The 19,523-nt window shown below is 38.7% G+C and overlaps 1 protein-coding gene across 1 annotated transcript; it reads right to left on the bottom strand.

The window, feature by feature from the left end:
- Positions 1-15,307: 15,307 nt before the first annotated feature.
- LOC107796072 (LEAF RUST 10 DISEASE-RESISTANCE LOCUS RECEPTOR-LIKE PROTEIN KINASE-like 2.1) lies at positions 15,308-18,489 on the bottom strand. Its single transcript, XM_016618792.2, has 2 exons — positions 17,584-18,489; positions 15,308-16,529 (listed from the first exon to the last, which is right to left on the bottom strand). The coding sequence occupies exons 1-2, from the start codon at positions 18,344-18,346 to the stop codon at positions 15,364-15,366; spliced, it is 1,929 nt and encodes a 642-aa protein (XP_016474278.2). The 5' UTR covers positions 18,347-18,489; the 3' UTR covers positions 15,308-15,363.
- Between the last annotated feature and the right edge of the window lie 1,034 nt (positions 18,490-19,523).

A 19,523-nucleotide genomic window follows, 5' to 3' on the forward strand; every position in this document is an offset into this window, starting at 1 on the left:
GTTGGCTATCGTGATGGCACCTAATCTTAAGGATTAGGTTAACCTAATATTTACGGAAATACAACAACAATAATTTAACATTCTAAAAATTTCTAAGTTAAATTCTTTATACAATAAACATATTCCCAAAACCCGGTAATACAAGTCATAAGCTCTACAATTTTTTTTTTACTATAACTTCTAAATACAACTGTTCAAAAATAAATAAAATAGTGTACGAACAAAATAGGACGGTGACTCCGAAACCCGCAAACGATGTAGCAGATTTTACCTTGAGTCTCCACAACAGCAATCCGCGCTGCTAGCTAACGATCAACCGGCTACGCAATACCTGGAATCTGCACAAAATATATAGAAGTGTAGTATGAGCACATCACAGCGGTACCCAGTAAGTATCAAGACTAACCTCAGTGAAGTAGAGATGAGGACTAGTCAAGACACCCACTGATCTAATGAACTGAACAAGTGTAAGTATAGGAACAACGGAATATGATATCTACATAAAGACTACGCATTAGGGCTGACATTGCAGTAAATTCAATACGGAAGGAAACAACAAGTATCAGCGGAAAACCATAAAAATAACACAGATGAGTGAATGGAACACATCTAAACCCGGAATCACATATACAACAAGGACAAGTAATAACTCAGCAACTAGAACTGCTTTTCCATTAAGTTTTATTCAACTCCACGAGGTACCGAACCTCAGACAAATCACAACTCACGGGTCCCAATATCTGAACCCTAACATTTGGCATCTTGTGCCCTCATTTTCGCTAATAACACTACTAGAAATACGCTAAAAACCGATCAAAGTTGGTCGGTTATGGTCAATTACCGACCAAAACACGACCATTAGGGTGTATACGGTGTTTTGATGGTCGGAATGGCTTACCGACCAAAGTTGGTCGGTAGCTTAAAACGACCATCTAACAATTTTAATTACTTACCGACCCACTTTGGTCGGAAACATATTTTATTAATTTAATTTTACCGACCAAAGTTGTTCGGTTTAACTAAATTATATTTTTTTATTAATTATTAAAATTAAAAAAAACCGACCAACTTTGGTCGGTAATTAAAAATATATATTTTTTAAAAATAATTAAAATTAAACATTACCGACCAACTATGGTCGGTAATCTCAACTATCACAACTTTGTTTCCCTATTTACTGCTCAAATTGGGCTTTACATTTGTTGTGTGACTTGCCGGGGTAATTGGTTCGGGTCCCGTGAGATTTTAGAATGAATTGGAACACTTAGTTCCAAGGTTTAAAACTTAAGTTAAAATAGTGACCGGATGTCGACTTATGTGTAAACGACCTCGGAATTTAATCTGATGATTCCAATAGCTCCGTATGGTGATTTTGGACTTAGGAGCGTGTCTGGAAAATTATTTGGAGGTCCGTAGTGGAATTAAGCTTGAAATGCCGTACGTTGAATTTTTGGGAAGTTTGACTTTTTGATATCGAGGTCGGAATCTGATTCTGGAAATTGGAATAGCTTCGTTATGTCATTTATGACTTGTGTGCAAAATTTGAAGTCATTCCGGATTGATTTGATGTATTTCGGCACAAGATATAGAATTTGAAAGTTCAAAGTTAATTAGGCTTGAATTGAGGTGCGATTCGTATTTTTAGCGTTGTTTGATGTGATTCGAGGCTTCGACTAAGTTCGTATGATGTTTTAGGACTTGTTGGTATATTTGGTTGAGGTCCCGAGGGGCTCAAGTGAGTTTCAGGGTGGTTTCGGATCATTTCTAGGCCATTCTTAGTTGCTGATTTTTGGCCACAGAGGTATGCATCGCGATCGCGGACAAATGGTCGCGATCGCGAAGAGCAATTTTGTTGTTTGGGCACTGTGAATCGCAATCGCGGAAGCCTTTTCACGATCGCGTAGAGGAAAATCCTGCTGCACTGACCTAATTTTGAAAGCTTATATATATCGCAATCTATAAGGAATTTGGAGATAATCCAAAAATAAAAGTTGTAGCCTTTGATGTCTAGTTTTAATAAATATAAACCATTTGTCATTTGGATTTGTGTACAAAAAGTTATGGTAGATACACTATAGGTTATCTGGGAAGAGTTTGGAAATCTCTGTTGCACAGGGCTAACTTTGGAAGCTTATATCTAGAAATCTATAAGGAATTGGGAGATGAGCAACAAATGAAAGTTATAGCCCTTGGTGTCTAGTTTATAGAAAGTTAAACCATTTGTAATTTGGAGTTTGGTACAAAAGGTTATGACCATTATATTAGAGGTTGTCTAGAAGAGTTGGAGAGTTTATTCTTCGCGATCGCGAAGCATTTTCCGCGATCGCGAAGAGCAATTTTGGGGCTGAAAAATTTTGAGCTTCGTGATCGCGAAGAGTAAATGCCTAGACAGATGATATATTTTGAGGTTTCGGCCATTTTAACATATTTGAAGTTATGGAGCTCGAATTGAAGCGATTTTTGAGGCGATTTTCACCATATGGATTGGGGTTAGTGATTCTAACTCGGTTTTGGTTTAATTACACGAATCTATTATTGTTTTTATCAACAAATTAGTATTTTGGGTTGAAAATAGTAAAAAAATTTATAGACTTTAATTGAGGATTTGAAGGCCGAGTTGTTGTGAGATTTGAGTAATTTTGGTATGGTTGGACTCGTGATTGAATGGAGGTTCGTATTTTGCGAGTTTTATCGGATTTCAAGATGTAGGCCCCACGGGTGATTTTTGGGGCGTAATTTCGAATTTTTGAAAAATACTAGTATTTTGATATGGAATTAATTCCTATAATTTTTGTGAGCTGAATTAAATTAATTGTGACTAGATTCGAGCCGTTTGGAAGTTGATACGTGCATAATGGAATTTATGGAACATTGCTTAGCTTGCTCGACATTGGATTTGACTTGTTCGAGGTAAGTAACTCTTTTAATCTTGGAGTTGAGGGTATGAACCCTGAATATATGTATTATGTAAATCGTTGGGAGGTGACGCACATACTAGATGACGGGTGTGTGAGTGTGCACTATAGAAATTGTAACATAATTATTTATGTGAAATTTTGTAGTTAAATAATCTTGGCATTTTTCATGCAGTTTTATGTGTTAAAGAAATTGAAATGAAAAGCATAATAAAAATTACGTTGAGGCTATGTGCCAGTATTATTGAGACCCACAGAGGTCATATTGTTGTGAATTATTTATTTTAAATTGAAAATTTATACTCAGTCATATTCATGTCATTACACATCATATCTCAGTCTCTGTTGTTATTTATTGATACATCATATCATCATTTTTGGGCTATTTTTATGGCATTGTGAGCCCATGAGAGAGAGACTGGAGAGATTGATGGTTGAGTGAGGCCGAGGGCCTGATTGTGAGGATTATTATATGGATCGGGGCTGCCCGCCTGCAGCAGGCCTCATAGGCTTTATTGTAGCACGTGAGTTATCTGTGCAACACGTGAGTTGTCCGTGCGGATCCAGATATTATTATAGCACGTGAGTTGTCCGTATGGATCCAGATATTATTATAGCACGTGAGTTATCCGTGCGGATCCAGATATGATATTATAGCACGTGAGTTGTCCGTGCAGCACGTGAGTTGTCCGTGCTTATAGTACTTGGGCTGTAGGAGCCCCCCATGAGTTTGTACACACCCCCAGTGAGCGCAGTCGACTATAAATAGGGATCGGGCTGCACGCCACAGCAGGTATGGTATAGCGCTGAGTGATTGAGTGTGATGAGCATAGTGAGAGAGAATGCGAGACAGTGAGAGTGTGAGTACATGAGTACAATCTCTGAGATACATTGCATTGACATGCACACATGACATATATGCACAGAGATGTATTTTCCTCATACTGTACGGTATCACATTATTCATGATTTCTCACACATATTGACAGATGGTCATAGTGATGCATTTGTTTTACACGGGTTATCTGGAAATAAAATGAAACATATCATTTATTATTGAAAGGATTTTGGAAAAATTATTGCTTTCAAACTTATTCATATTTTTGGAAATTTCGGTAAACGATTTGGATTTTTCACTAATGTACTTGAAAGGAAGAACTATTATTTTTGAAATCATGATTTGGCTGAGCATTTTATCTCTGAGTTACTTCTGGTATTATTTGCTTTATGTTGTTATGGACTGTTGTGGACTAGTGGTTTTGGACCCGACCTTGGTAGAAGCTCGTCACTACTTTCAACCTAAGGCTAGGTTGTTGCTTACTCATTACATGGGGTCAGTTGTACTGATACTACACTTCTGCACATTGCGTGTAGATGTTGGCTGTTGTTGTTGTTGTGCTCGATGGTTGCGAGATTTGAAGATGTACCTGCGTTTCTGTTGTAGCTGCCTCTTGTTCATGGTAGCCTTAGATTTATAAAAGCTCTGTTTATTTATTATTCAAACAGACTATGTATTTATTTCATTTCCGCTTTGTATACTTTATTCTTAGAAGCTCATGATTTGTAATACCAGTTCTTGGGAATGTATAAGGTTAAGATAATTATTTACTTAAATTGCTTTAATAATTGTTATTGAAATTGGATAGCTGAAAGTTGGCTTACCTAGCGGGTTGGGTTAGGTGCCATCACGACTAGTTGAATTTTGGGTCGTGACATTACCGACCAACTATTGTCGGTAACCTCAACAGTACAGGCAAAATACTGACCAAAGTTGGACCAACTTTGGTCCGTTTTTCTGGGTTTAATTTTGGCATAAAATGCCTGTTTTGGCAGCTACACCACCTGCCAGCATACCAATACACCTAACAACAACTGAATTATAACAATAACAATAACAACAACAACAACAACAACAACAACAACAACTGAATTATAACAATAACAACAACAACAACAACAACAACAACAACAACAACAACAACAACAACAACAACAACAACAACCAAAACATTCAATAAATACTTTAAAACTAATAAATTAAAGTTCAATTGAACATAAAAATACAAAATCAAGTTAAAACTAATTACAACTAGTTCAAAACTGGTTCTATTTGTCTAGTTCAAAGTATATAAAAGTCAAGGGGTATTTTCTACAACATCATCATCACTGTCTGATGAACTTTCATTTACAAGACGGTATAGAGAACAATATTATGGAGGACGGGAGGAATGATCACGAGCAAGACGGGAGGAATGATCACGTGGAGGTCGACCCTCTGGAGATGACTCATGAGACCGGGGCAACGGAAAAGCTCCACTAAATAGGAGAGTTCTGATCTGAGCTTGCATGCCAAGGAATTGAGCATCTCTAAGCCTTTCTCTTTCCTTGGCCGCTTCTAGCTCGGATGTGAGCTTTATCACTGTTTCCCGCATAGCGGAGAGGCTCTCCCTACTAAGGTGCTCTCCTTGCGAGGAAGTCCCTATTCCTTGCATTCCACACTTATAGCGATGTAATTTTTTAGTAGGAAGCCCGTATACCTTCCCCCATTTTGGACCGCCAACAGACTTCAACCATATTCTTTCAGCATCCTCGTCCGAAGGTTGGGTTGGCTCACCCGATTCACCAGCTGGATAACTACGGATGAATTCCTCCACGTTACTTTGGTAGCGACCCTATATTATTTTAAATTAAATCAATATTTCAAAATTTTTATAAAAGTAAATTATAATACTTAAAGAAAATTGAAAGCTTGCATATGCAGTCGAGGCCCGGTCCTCGACCCACCTATCTTGATCCCCCTCTTTCTTCTTCTTCACAATATGCATCTCCTTGAATAACTCATCATGGCTCATTGGACGCCCATACATCTTTTCCTGAAAACAAATTAATTTAGTTAATAAACAGAATAGATATACTTATAAAAGTAAATTAATTTAAGCAATTACGTACTAATCTTCTTTTTATTGTCCCTAGGCTGATCGCACCTCCAGTGTGCAAGGAGCCTCCCTTCTTGGATGCGCGAGCTTTCTTTCCTTTTTCGCTCCTCTTTAAGAACTCCGCGGTAAGCCATTGCCTTTGCAAATCATTCCATAAATTTTCAAGTAACCAGCCAGGCCTCTTGTTCTTCTTTCTAGCATCCAAGAAAGCATCCGCCAATCTCTTGCGAGCTTTATGATGAAAATTTACAGCCACTTCCGCGCTATAACGGTCTTCCCATTCACACTTGCTCTGTATTTCAAAAGTTAAATATTAGATGGAAATATCATAAATATAAATTATTAAACTGTTTAAAATAATATTTATACCTTAAATTGATTGAAAATTTGCTCCTTCAGCGAGAATGGGAAATCAGTCCAAGTCGCATAAGGGTCATCATAAAGCTTTCTGATGGCATTGGTGATTATCTTCGTAGTCTTATTACCCGGCCTGAACCTGCAATTTAATAATAAAAATACATTAATATCTTAGTAAAAATGTTACAAATCAATAGATGCAAAAATAACAAATAACACTTAGCCATCACCCTCAGGGACTATAATGATCATGCCATATCGATCATAATGCACTACCTCGTCATCATCATCCGAAGCATGTGTATCAGAGGCATGTATAGACGGTGTAGGCAGGTTAGAGCTACTGCCTCGCAGGCGAAGGCCTACAATAGATGAAGTCGATGATGAAGATGGTTGCGATCCCTATGACTGAGACATAGCTGGATGCGACCCAAAAGGTTGTGATACTGATGGTTGTGACCCGAGTGGCTGTGAGGCAGCTGGACTGTATATTGGACGTATAGTCCTATGGCCCTGTGATGGAAGACCTGGTGTCTAAATGAAGGTGTACGGCTCGTGATGCTGTGGCAGCTCTATATAGTCGTGTGGTGGAGGATAAGACATAGGCATCTCTGAAAAGGGTGGTCAAGAGGGACTATTATTTTCTACCCTCCTCTTTCCCTTCCTACCCTTTTCTCGACCCCGAGAACTAGTAGGGTCATTGTTACCTTGACCCTTGCCTGCCATCTGTATAATATAATACTTATCCTAAAAGTTCAATTCACTAGAACAATTCATATCCAAAAAGTTCAATTTATATCCTACGAGTTTAAACATAAACTAAAAGTTTAATTTATATCCTAAAAGTTCAATTCATATCCTAAAAGTTCAATTCATATCCAAAAGGTCCAATTCATATCCTAAAAGTTCAATTCATATTCTAAAAGTTCAATTCACAAGAACAAATCCTAAAAACTAAAAGTTCAATTTATATCCTACGAGTATAAACATAAACTAAAAGTTCAATTTATATCCTAAAAGTTCAATTTATATTCTAAAAGTTCAATTCATATCCAAAAGGTCCAATTCATATCCTAAAAGTTCAATTCATATCCTAAAAGTTCAATTCACAAGAACAAATCCTAAAAACTAAAAGTTCAATTTATATCCTACGAGTTTAAACATAAACTAAAAGTTCAATTTATATCCTAAAAGTTTAATTCATATCTAAAAGGTCCAATTCATATCCTAAAAGTTCAATTCATATCCTCAAAGTTCAATTCACAAGAACAAATCCTAAAAACTAAAAGTTCAATTTATATCCTACGAGTTTAAACATAAACTAAAAGTTCAATTTATATCCTAAAAGTTCAATTCATATCCAAAAGGTCCAATTCATATCCTAAAAGTTCAATTCACAAGAACAAATTCTAAAAACTGAAATTTCAATTCATATCCTACAAGTTTAAACATAAACTAACTAAACTAAAGAAATTCAACCCATACCCTAAAAGTTCTATTCACAAGAACAAACCCTAAACCCTAGATTCTAACTAAACTATTCAAGACAATACAAAGTTAATAATTCAATTCTAACTAAACTATTCAAGACAATACAAACTCAAAATTGAAACACTCATCAATTAAAACTAATTCATAACTAATTGACTAAATAACAAAACTAATTAGTTAATAAAACTAATTAAAACAACTAATTAGTTAATAAAACTAATTAACAAAACTAATTAAAACAAGACCTAAACCCTAGTCCTCAATAAAATGCAATGTTCAAATAATTGAAACACTAATCAATTGAAACTAATTCATAACTAATTAACAAAACCTAGAAATAACAAAGAAATGGGTTGTAATTAAAACCTAGAATTTTTAGGAGGTGGAGAAGGAGAGGGGAGGCAGTGGCAGTGGCAGCAGCGACGGCGGCAGCTGAGCGGTGGCGACGCGGGGTGGGGAATGGGATTTATGTGAGGGAAATAGAGAAGGAGAGGAGAAGGTATTGAGTGAGGAGTTAGGGGAAATTTGGGGAAGAAAGGTAAGAGAAATGGGGGGAACCTGTCACGACCCAAAATCCAACTAGTCGTGATAGCACCTAACCATCCCGTTAGGTAAGCCAATTTCCAACTAACCAATTTCAATAATAATTATTAAAGCAATTTCAGTGAATAAAGATCCTGATCTTATACAATCCCAAAAAACTGGTAGTATAAATCATGAGCTTCTAAGAATAGAGTATACAAAATGGAAATGAAATAAATGCATAGTCTGTTTGAATTATACTTAAAAAGAGCTTTTATAAATCTAAAGCATCCCTGAACAAGAGGCAGCTACAACAGGAACGCAAGTACATCTTCAAATCCCGCAACCATCGAGCACAACAACAACAGCAGTCAACATCTGTACGCAATATGCAGAAGTGTAGTATCAGTACAACCGACCCCATGTACTGAGTAAGTAACAAACCTAGCCGTAGGTTGAAAGTAGTGACGAGCTTCTACCAAGGTCAGAGTCCAACTTCCATGACCAACAATAGTTCATAACAATATTAAACAAGTAATACCAGAAGTAACTCAAGAATAAATGCTCAGCTAAATCATGACTTCTATAATTAGTTCTGCCTTTCAAGTACATCAATGAAAACCCAAATCGTATACCGAAGTTACGAAAAATATGAATAAGTTTGAAAACAGTAATTTTTCCAAAAATCCTTTCAATAATAAATAAAATATCTCATTTTCTTTCCCAGATAACCAGTGTAAAACAAATGCATCACTATGCCCATCTGTTAATATGTGAGAGAAATTATAAATAATGTGATACCGTACAACATGAGAAAAACACATCTCTATGCATATGTTTCATGTGTGCATGGCAATGCAATGTACTCAGAGATTGCACTCATGTACTCACACTCTCAGAGTACTCAATCTCATTGTCTCGCATTCTCTCTCACTGTGCTCAGCACACTCAATCACTCAGCGCTATACAATACCTGCTGCGACGTGCAGCTCGATCCCTGTTTATAGTCGACTGCGCTCACTGGGGGTGTACAGACTCATGAGGGGCTCCTACAGCCCAAGCGCTATAAGCACGGACAATTCACGTGTTGCACGGACAACTCACGTCCATAATATAAATATCTGGATCCGCACGGCCAACTCACGTGCTGCACGGCCAACTCACGTGCAATAATAATATAAGGATCTGCACGGCCAACTCACGTGTTGCACGGCCAACTCACGTGCAATAATAATATAAGGATCCGCACGACCAACTCACGTGCTGCACGGCCAACTCACTTGCAATAATAAGCCAATAAGGCCTGCTGCAGGCGGGCAGCCCCGATCCATATAATAGTAATAATATATATAAAGCCAACATGGCCTGCTGCGGCGTGCAACCTGATCCCAAAAATATCCTCACAATCAGGCACTCGGCCTCCCTCAGTCATCAATCTCTCATGTCTCTCTCTCATGGGCTCACAATGTCATGAGAACATCCAAAATGATGATATGATGTATCAATAAATAATAACAGAGACTGAGATATGATATGTAATGACATGAATATGACTGAGTATAAATTTTCAATTTAAAATAAATAATTCACAATAATATGACCTCTGTGGGTTCCAATAATATTGGCACATAGCCTTAATATGATTTTTAACATGCTTTTCAGCTCAATTTCTTTAACTCATAAAACCGCATGGAAAATGCCAAGATCATTTAACTAAAAAATTCCACAGAAATAATTATGTCACAATTTCTATAGTGCACGCCCACACGCCCGTCACCTAGCATGTGAGTCACCTCCCAAGAATTCACATAATACATATATTCAGGGTTCATACCCTCAGCTCCAAGATTAGAAGAGTTACTTACCTCGAACAACCCAAATCTAATGTCGAGCAAGCTAAGCAATGCTCCAGAAATTCCATTTTGCACGTATAACTTCCAAACGGCTCGAATCTAGTCACAATTAATTTGATTCAGCTCACAAAAATTATAGGAATTAATACCATATCAAAATACTAATATTTTTCAAAAATTCAAAATTGCGCCCCAAAAATACCCGTAGGGCCCACGCCTCAGAATCCAGTAAAAATTACAAAATCCGAATTCCCATTCAATCACGAGTCCACCCATACCAATATTACTCAAATTCGACCACAACTCGGCCTTCAAATCCTCAATTTAAACTAAGAGGGTTTTCAAATTTTTCCAACTTAATTCACCAATTAAATGATAAAAACAACCATGGATTCGGGTAATTTAACCAATATTGAGTTAAGAACACCTACCCCATAGTTTTCTCTGAAAATCGCCCAAATATCGACTCAATCCGAACTCCAAATCGTTAAAAATGGAAAATGGGATAAAGTCCCATTTTCTGAACTTAAACTTTCTGTGCAGGCCTCTCTTATTCGCGAACGCGACAGGTCCCTCGCGTTCGCGAAGCACAACTCGACTGCCCACAAATTTAACTCTCTGCGAACGCGACCGTGGCTTCGCGAACGCGAAGCTTTACCAGCTCAGACCTTTGCGAACGCGAACGCCACCTCGCGAACGCGTAGAACAAGGACTCGGGTTCCCCAATCGCCTCACTCCTCTTCGCGAACGCGACACCTCTCACGCGTTCGTGATGCACACACAGACCATACCTTCGCGTTCGCGTTCGCGTTCGCGTCCTCCCCTTCGCGAATGCGAAGAACAAAACCTCATACTCAGAAAACACTCTTCGTGAACGCGAGGGACCACTCGCGAACGCGAAAGAGAAAAATTAGAAAAATGCAGCAACAGATATCAGCAATCTCACCCAGGCCAAAAATGATCTGTTAACCTCCCAGAACTCACCCGAGCCCCTCGGGACCTCAACCAAATATACCGACAAGTCCTAAAATATCATACGAACTTAGTCGAGCCCTCAAATCACCTCAAACAACGCTAAAACCATGAATTGCACCTCAATTCAAGCCTAATGAACTTTGAAACTTTTAATTTCTACAAACGACGCCGGAACCTATCAAATCACGTCCGATTGACCTCAAATTTTGCACACCAATCATAAACAACATAACGGAGCTATGAAAATTTTCAGAACTGGATTCCGACCTTGATATCAAAAAATCAACCCCCCGGTCAAACTTCCCAAAAATTTAACTTTCGGCATTTCAAGCCAAATTCCACTACGTACTTCCAAATAATTTTCCGGATACGATCCTAAGTCCAAAATCACCATACAGAGCTATTGGAATCATCAAAACTCCATTCCGGGGTCGTTTACACATAAGTCAATATCCGGTCACTATTAAAACTTAAACTTTAAACCTTGGAACTAAGTGTTCCAATTCATTCCAAAACCTCACCGGACCCGAACCAATTACCCCGACAAGTCACACAACAACTGTAAAGTACAATTTGAGCAGTGAATGGGGAAACAGAGTTGTAATACTCAAAACGACTAGTCGGGTCGTTACATTCTCCCCCACTTAAACATACTTTTGTCCTCGTACGTGCCAAGAGTTGTTTCCAAGCCATCAAATCATTGTTCCATCTTACCACACACGTACCCGGGGGTAAACCCGCGTCACCCTATTCTATATAGGCTTGACAACACAATCCAACTGAATTTATTAATTTAACTCTAGCCCATAAATCTTGGAATTTAATTTCTAACCTTTAGAATTTCTTTCAAGACACGAATATTACATTTACACACTTTATGAGTTTGAACAAGCTGTATCAAGCCATAACTATCACCATAACCACGAACATAATCACCTAACATATTACACAACTCGCATGCTCGTAGCACCATTCCTGCTCGCAGTGACTACTCCAAAACCAACCGCATACTAGTATTAAACCCATATCGAACCAAACCTCATCCCAAAACCTTCGTACACTGTTGATAATAAAAGAAACACGTGAAATTTCATGACCAATTACCAGATCAACAAGTCACGGAGCTCTCTTGCCCCAACCAGAACTATAATCACTTTCTGAGCCGACTTTCAATATTATACTCCCGAATATACCGAAATTAAACCTGATAGTACCCATTCCAGGTCCAATGACCTTATATTTCTAAACATAACTGTTCCACAGACATACCACACCAATATAACTCGGAGCCACAACCCGTGCCATCCGTGCACCAATACGCAACATTCAAATGTATCCAGTCATGGAAAATGACTCAAATGAGAGAACTACCCCACCAGATTAACAAGTACCACCACAACGAAATGCTGAAAATTCATCATACACCGTAGAACCATCACCCGATTCTAACACGAGGTTCATATTATATACTCCGAGCCACCCTGCTCCAAATTAATAACGACAGAGAGGCAAATGGAAAAAATACCACATAAAACCTGAAAGGACATAACCATTACGCTATCGATCATGCAATACCCAAATACTCATCACACTCAAATTTCGCTATAAAGCTCGAATAGAACCGCACCATCTGTGCACATAACCAATGAATCACAACTCCTCGTAGCATAAAGGAGTAACTCACAGATCATTTCAGAATACGCATAAGTTCAACATAAACTGAACGACACATCCCTCAACAATAGCAGTATGGAACCAACCATTCCGGCTCGGTGTAGAATACATATCTTAATTGGGCCTACCCACAAATAGATAAAAATCCCTCCGAAAATTCATAATGACTGAATCACAATATATTCTATCATCTGGTTAGCTCCGTCCACAACTTCACAGTCCACAACCATGAAACAATTAGCTCCTAAGAACTCCCAAATCTCCAAATCCATAGAACTCAAACTGTCTGTGTAGCTCCTCTCTACAGGACTGAGGCACGAACTTCTCCAAAAAGACCACGGAGAACTGCTGCCAAGTAAGGGGTGCTGCGCCAACAGGCCTACGCCTCTCGTAAGTCTCCCACCATCTGAGTGCAGCCCCAGAAAACTGAAAAGTAGTGAATGAGACCCCACAACACAAGTCTCCAGAATACCAGTTGTACGGAGTATCCTCTAATACCTATCCAAGAAGTCCTGGACATCCTCTCTCGCTGTGCCACTGAAAGGTGGAGGCTGGAGTCTCCCAAACTTCTCCAACCTAAGCTGATCATCCTCAGGCATAGCAGGAACCACATAGTCCTGAGCATCTGCAACCGGCTAGGCTGGTGGTGCCCCCAATGTCTGGAGTCCCTGAACAACCTACACGGGTGTACGAGCGGTGGGAGTTTGAGTGCCTCTCCCGGCCTGAGAAGTGGCTACGACCGTCGAGATAGAGAACGCCTAAGCAAGGCCGATACACGCTGCCAAAATCTAAGCTAGGGCATCCTGAAGGCCTGAAATCATAATAGGCACATGTGGTGCCTGAGCTGGTGCATCAACAACTGGAATCTGATCATGATCTGGGAAAACTGGTGGGTCTGCAAGTACTGCCCCAACTGTTGTGCGGGCTGCACATCTGCCCCCACCACAGCCTCTACCACGACCTCGGCCTCTCACGGCCCTGGCTGGTTGTACTGGTGGCTGTCCATCCTGACCGATAGTACAAGTCCTCACCATCTGTGAGAGAATGAAACAACAGAAGTTTAGTTACCAGTATTAACAGATTCGCACGACAAGAATTCAAGAATGTGAGATTTCCTAAAGGTTCTGTAGGCTCTCGAAGATAAGTACAGACGTCTCCGTATCGATCCGCAAGACTCTACTAAACCCGCTCATAACTCATAAGACCTATGTAACCTAGGCTTTGATACCAACTTGTCACGACCCTAAACTCAAACCTGTCGTGATGGCACCTATCGATGGTACTAGGATAATCGACTCCCACAATACTACAATAATTCATTCAAAGATATGCCAAAAGGCGTCTTGTATAGCAGAATTTCATAAAAAAAACAAGGGTTGAACTCAAAAAAATATAAATGCGGAATGAAAAGCCCCAAACATCAGGGTGTCACTGAGTCATTAGCAACTACTAAAAACTGGTCCGACAACAAGACTAACATAGTCTGGGAAAAATCCAAAATACAACTAATGGGAAGATAAAGAAGAAGAAAACAAGGCTGCGATCGCCAGGCAGCTACCTTGCTAACTCCAATGATCAGCTACAAGAATATCAACAGCCGCTACTGTGACCAAAAATGCCTGGATCTGCACACAAGGTGTAAGGAGTAACATGAGTACACCAACTGAGTAAGCAACATAAGTAAATAAAGGCTGAGAAGTAGTGACGAGTTAAATGCAGGTACCGTTCATATCACAAGAATTTATTAAAGTACGACATGCTATGCAACCAGAGTTTAAGTCGAATCAGTTTGTTTAAATCAAGTTCAAGTAAGACAATCAGAAATGTATTTCAACGGTTCTCAAACAAGGACACAAAGCAACTATGAGCATGGATGATTAAAACATGTACTGCCCCTCGGGCTAACATCACTCAGTCCTCCCAATCACTCCAACCTCACAATCACTCAAGCCTCACAATCACTCAAGCCACACAATCACTCATGCCTCACAATCGTTCAGCACTCGGCACTCACACTCAGTAGGTACCTGCGCTCACTGGGGGTGTTCAGACTCCGGAGGGGCTCCTACAACCCAAGCGCTTTAATCTGCACGGACAACTCACGTGCTGCACGGACAACTCACGTAAATGAAAATGCTCATGAGGAAAGAGTAGAGTAATTAGCGGAGGAAAGAATAAACCAACAAGTTCAACAAAGGTGAAGCAACAAAACAAAAACCGAACAATATCATATTTGAAGCAGAAATTTTGGGTCAGAATTTTCAATAGAAATACACCTTTTAGTTTTTGATCGAACTATTTTTTTTTTCTTCTGAAAAAAAAAAAGAAAGTTACCAACTTCAGTGTCAATGAATTGAATCCCAATTCAGATTATTTTTATTTTCCTCTGCTGCAATTTTGACAATATCGTAATTGGATTTCCAGCGGTTGGATCAACACTTGATGAATTATAAAGCAAATAGAGAGAAGGAGCAGTGCAAAGTTTATGAAAATTAGAAGGAATACATGAAACTTGATAAAAGATGGAAAAATAACCTCTTTTTTTCTCATGGAAGAGAGAAGCTCGCCAAATTCATCTTTGTAATTTCTTCATGAATATTAGATTATGATTAAACTATGTCCAAAATTCTCTTCTGCAAACTATACAATGGTTGAACTAGAAAATAAGAAGGGCTTTGTGGTCAATGGTGATCCTTCTGATTGTGAAGGAGAACAAATGAAAGGTTTTGGGGGGATTTGCAAGGCCTCCAAACTACCTTCTAACATTTCTATTACCTTACCTATTGCTGGCCTTTGCAAAGGATCTGTTTGGATGCACCACAAACCAACTAATATCATTTTCTTTGCAATCTGTTTTTCTTCATTGGTAATTCTATCTCTTATATTTAGTTCTTCATCTAGCACAATGCGATGATAAGCCCAACGTGGGAAGTATATTTCACTTTGATTGTTTCTTTCAGCACTGTAGTTCTTTCTTCCTCCAACCATTTCGAGAACCATCATTCCGTAGCTATAAACATCAGATTTGTGTGATACTCCTCCGAAATTTCTACAGAACACCTCTGGAGCTATGTAACCAATGGTTCCTCGAGCTTCTAATGTGGACATTATGCTCTCTTTTCGAGTACATAATTTTGCTAAACCAAAATCAGATATCTTGGGGCAAAAGTCCTCGTCAAGAAGAATGTTGTGAGGTTTTATGTCGAAATGCAAAATTCGTGAGTTGCATCCTCTATGCAAATACTCCAGTCCTCGAGCTATCCCTAGTGCAATTTTGTACAACATTTCCCATCCCAATTTCAAATTTTCGTCGTATATGTGTTTATCAAGAGATCCATTTGGCATGAATTCATAAATCAAAGCTTTTTCCCGACGATTCAAACAAAATCCCACCAGAGTAACTATGTTGACATGAGAAGTTCGACTAATACTTGCAACTTCGTTAATGAAATCTTCTCCATTCCCCTCAGTCGCCTTTAAGATCTTCACAGCAACGGGATGGCCATTAAGGTTACCTTTGTAAACCCCTCCATAACCCCCTTCTCCAAGTTTCTCCTTAAAGGAATTTGTCATTTTCTTAATGTTTGAATAGCTATATGCCGTTGGGGCTAAAGATCCATACTGTCTCAGGAAGGCATCGACAATCCGATCTTCTGCGTACAATAGATCCTTGTGGTCCGACCCTTCTCTGGACCTCGCGCATAGCGGGAGCATAGTGCACCGGGCTGCCCTTGTTTTCCTAAATCGGAAGAAGCACATCAAGCAGCAGGTTACAGCTATTGCAGCCCCAACCGCCGCAGATAATGCTATAAACGGACAAAAGAAGAAAATAAGGTATTTGAGGAAACGATCAATATCACATAAACTAGTTTTGTGAAGTAAGCTTAGTCTCAGAACAGTAAATGCAGCTGCACCAACTGCTGCAAGAAGAAATGTTTATTGGAATTTTCTTGAGAATTCTTGAGCAGAGGAGGATAATAAGATAAAATTAAGGTGTACAAGTTAAAACAATATTCACCTATTCCAAGCTTCAGTCGGTTCTGTTTCTTCCTGAAACGGAGACATAAAGTTATTATCCGGAAAAAAAAGGTAGCCTGGTGCACTAAGTTCCCGCTATTGTTTTACCAGGGAAGGGCCGGACCACAACTTTACCAGTTACGCCAAGGCTCCGTTTCAGGTGATAATCTGATACTAAACAATAATTAATGTATCTCAATAAAGTATAACCACTCAACTGCTATCACCTATGTCTGACACATTTTTTCCTACATGATCAATACACAACAGAAAGAAAGTCATTAATAAGGGATACTTCCCTTCTTTTTTAATCTAGGAATTACGGAGATATTTTCTACTCAATGAATAAATGTGGTCAAACATGGATTTAAACTAATAATTTCTAGAATTACCATGAAGGCGTGTTCTTGTTTGGGGTTGGTCTTTTTAAATGCATATAAATTCATCATTGATATAATTAGAGTTGTGTTTGGAAATAAATATAATTTTGGGTTGTTTTTAAATTTTTGTGAGTAATGTGAGTGAAAATTTTGAAAAATAGATTTTGGTGGAGTTTTTCAAATTTTCGAAAAATTTTAAAATTCATTTTCCAATGAAAATTGAAATTTTATGGCCAATCACTGATTTCGAAAAAAAGTAAAAAAATTCTTATGTCCAAACGGCTCTTAAAGTAATCAGTAAGATTTAACCCAAATAATCGCTCACCTAACCACTTAAACTAAAAATAGCCGGTGGATGTATAATTTATGTATTACATGTGTATAATTAACGTATATGGATACAAAAAGTAAATAATAAATATGGTAGGTTATTTGTGTAAAATCCATCGGAAAGAAAACGTACCGTTGCAGTGATCAAACTTTAGGGTGCCATCTTTGCAATAGCACAAGGACTCGTTGGTTGAATTGTCGTAACCACAACGCCCCTCTGATGCCTCACACTTGCCGCACTCCGTTGCGACCCCCCAGTCCAGCACGAACCCCTCCTTCATAGCCGCGCTAAGTCGTCTATTCAACTCCTCATCTATGACCGCACCGAGTTCTCGAATCCACCCACTGTCCATCACCGTCGCCACCACTTTCTTCTCACAAATTCCGTACCAATTCAAATGATCCGGCTCATTATCCTCAATATATAAATATGACTTGTTTCCACCTGAATTTAAGCAATCTAACGAACGACCAGATGAAAGCGAATTGATACAGTTAAAATAGAAAGTAAGGTTTAGATCAAGCTCTGAATATTTCAATGGCAAATCTCCCAGAGTGAGGTTATGATGTGCCCTGGGGCAATCTCTGCTATCAAAAGCATCAATATCTTCCAGGGTAAGGGAGTACGTGGTGTAATTTATGTGTTTAACGGCGAAAGAAACATTTGAAATGTTAAGAATTGGATCGGTTTGAGAGCAGTGGATCCCAAATCCTGGATAACCACAGTAAAGTGGAGATGTGAAGCTGTCAAAAGGATATGAAATGTTAATTCCATGGCAGATAGAGGAAGGGCAATATGCAAAGGACGTACTAGTATTAGTATTAGCTCCACTGGAGTTGATGAAGAGAAGAAGGAGAAGGACAAAGAGGAAGGAAAATAATTGACTTGGACACATGATGTTTGATGAAATGCAATACTGAGTATTGTGGTTTACATGTAGCTAAGAATATTAAATATTATATTTCTTATAATTGACTTAGTCATAGAGAAATTAGTAGCAAACTTCGATTTTGGTAGCTAAATTTCTCTTCCATACCTTATAGTCAAGACAGTCACATATATATAGGATCCAGACAAATTTGGTTTGAAAGTGATCGTAATTGTGATCAGTAAAGAAAGACAAGATGAAATTTCAATAATTTATTCATGGGAATAAAGGAATGTTGTATACGGTCAAAATCGGTTTTGACATTCGTATGATTAGTCAAGATTGGAACATAATGGACCGAAGATCGTCTTCATAATATCGAGATGAGATCTGCAGCCAGGCTATCGAGTTCAAGATTCAGGGACCGATCAGTACGGAGCTCGATATCAATATCGATCTATGATATGAAGTAGTGTTGTCGAGCTCAAGAGCCAGAGACCGACCAATACCGAGCCCGAGTCAATACCAAGTCCGAGTCAATATCGAGCTCGAAATCTGGAGATCGACCAATACCAAGTCCGACCAAGATCGAGCTAAGAGACAAGAGCCGATATAGCTGCACTAAGGGAGAGAATCTCGGCGAGGATTAAGGAAAAACTAATTAACTAATCTATCATGGGATCCCCACTATGTATTTTTTATATCCAAAGTAGGGTTTTCTCCACTATAAGAAGAATGACTATTATTTCTGTAAACGCATTCAACATTGAGTATCTATACACTCTCATATTCAGATATTATTGAGCTCTACGGATATATAACAAAGATTGTCCTTTTTTGATCCTTGTACATTGATTCATCTTGCCTGTTCATAAATCATTTTCTACTTAGTTTGGTTTGTATTTCATTCCTTTTTTACAGTCAATATTCGATATTTTTTTACTTATCTTTCCGATTTGTGCCAAGTTATACCGCGTATCCTTAGAACTACGTATGAATTCAACTCTATCCGTTTTTCGGGTAAACAGTTTGGCGCTCACCGTGGGGCTAAGGATAATAGTGGTTATTTGGCATGAATTTTTGTGAAACACACTATTTTACGCTTGCTCTTAGAAGTGTTTTTGATTTCAGGCTGAAAACAACGGATTCTCGATTAATGGCCCTACCTATCGACAACGAAGCAGGCCTTCAAGATGAGAACAGC

This window comes from Nicotiana tabacum, chromosome 15, assembly GCF_000715075.1.
Source record: "Nicotiana tabacum cultivar K326 chromosome 15, ASM71507v2, whole genome shotgun sequence".
NCBI lineage: Eukaryota > Viridiplantae > Streptophyta > Magnoliopsida > Solanales > Solanaceae > Nicotiana > Nicotiana tabacum.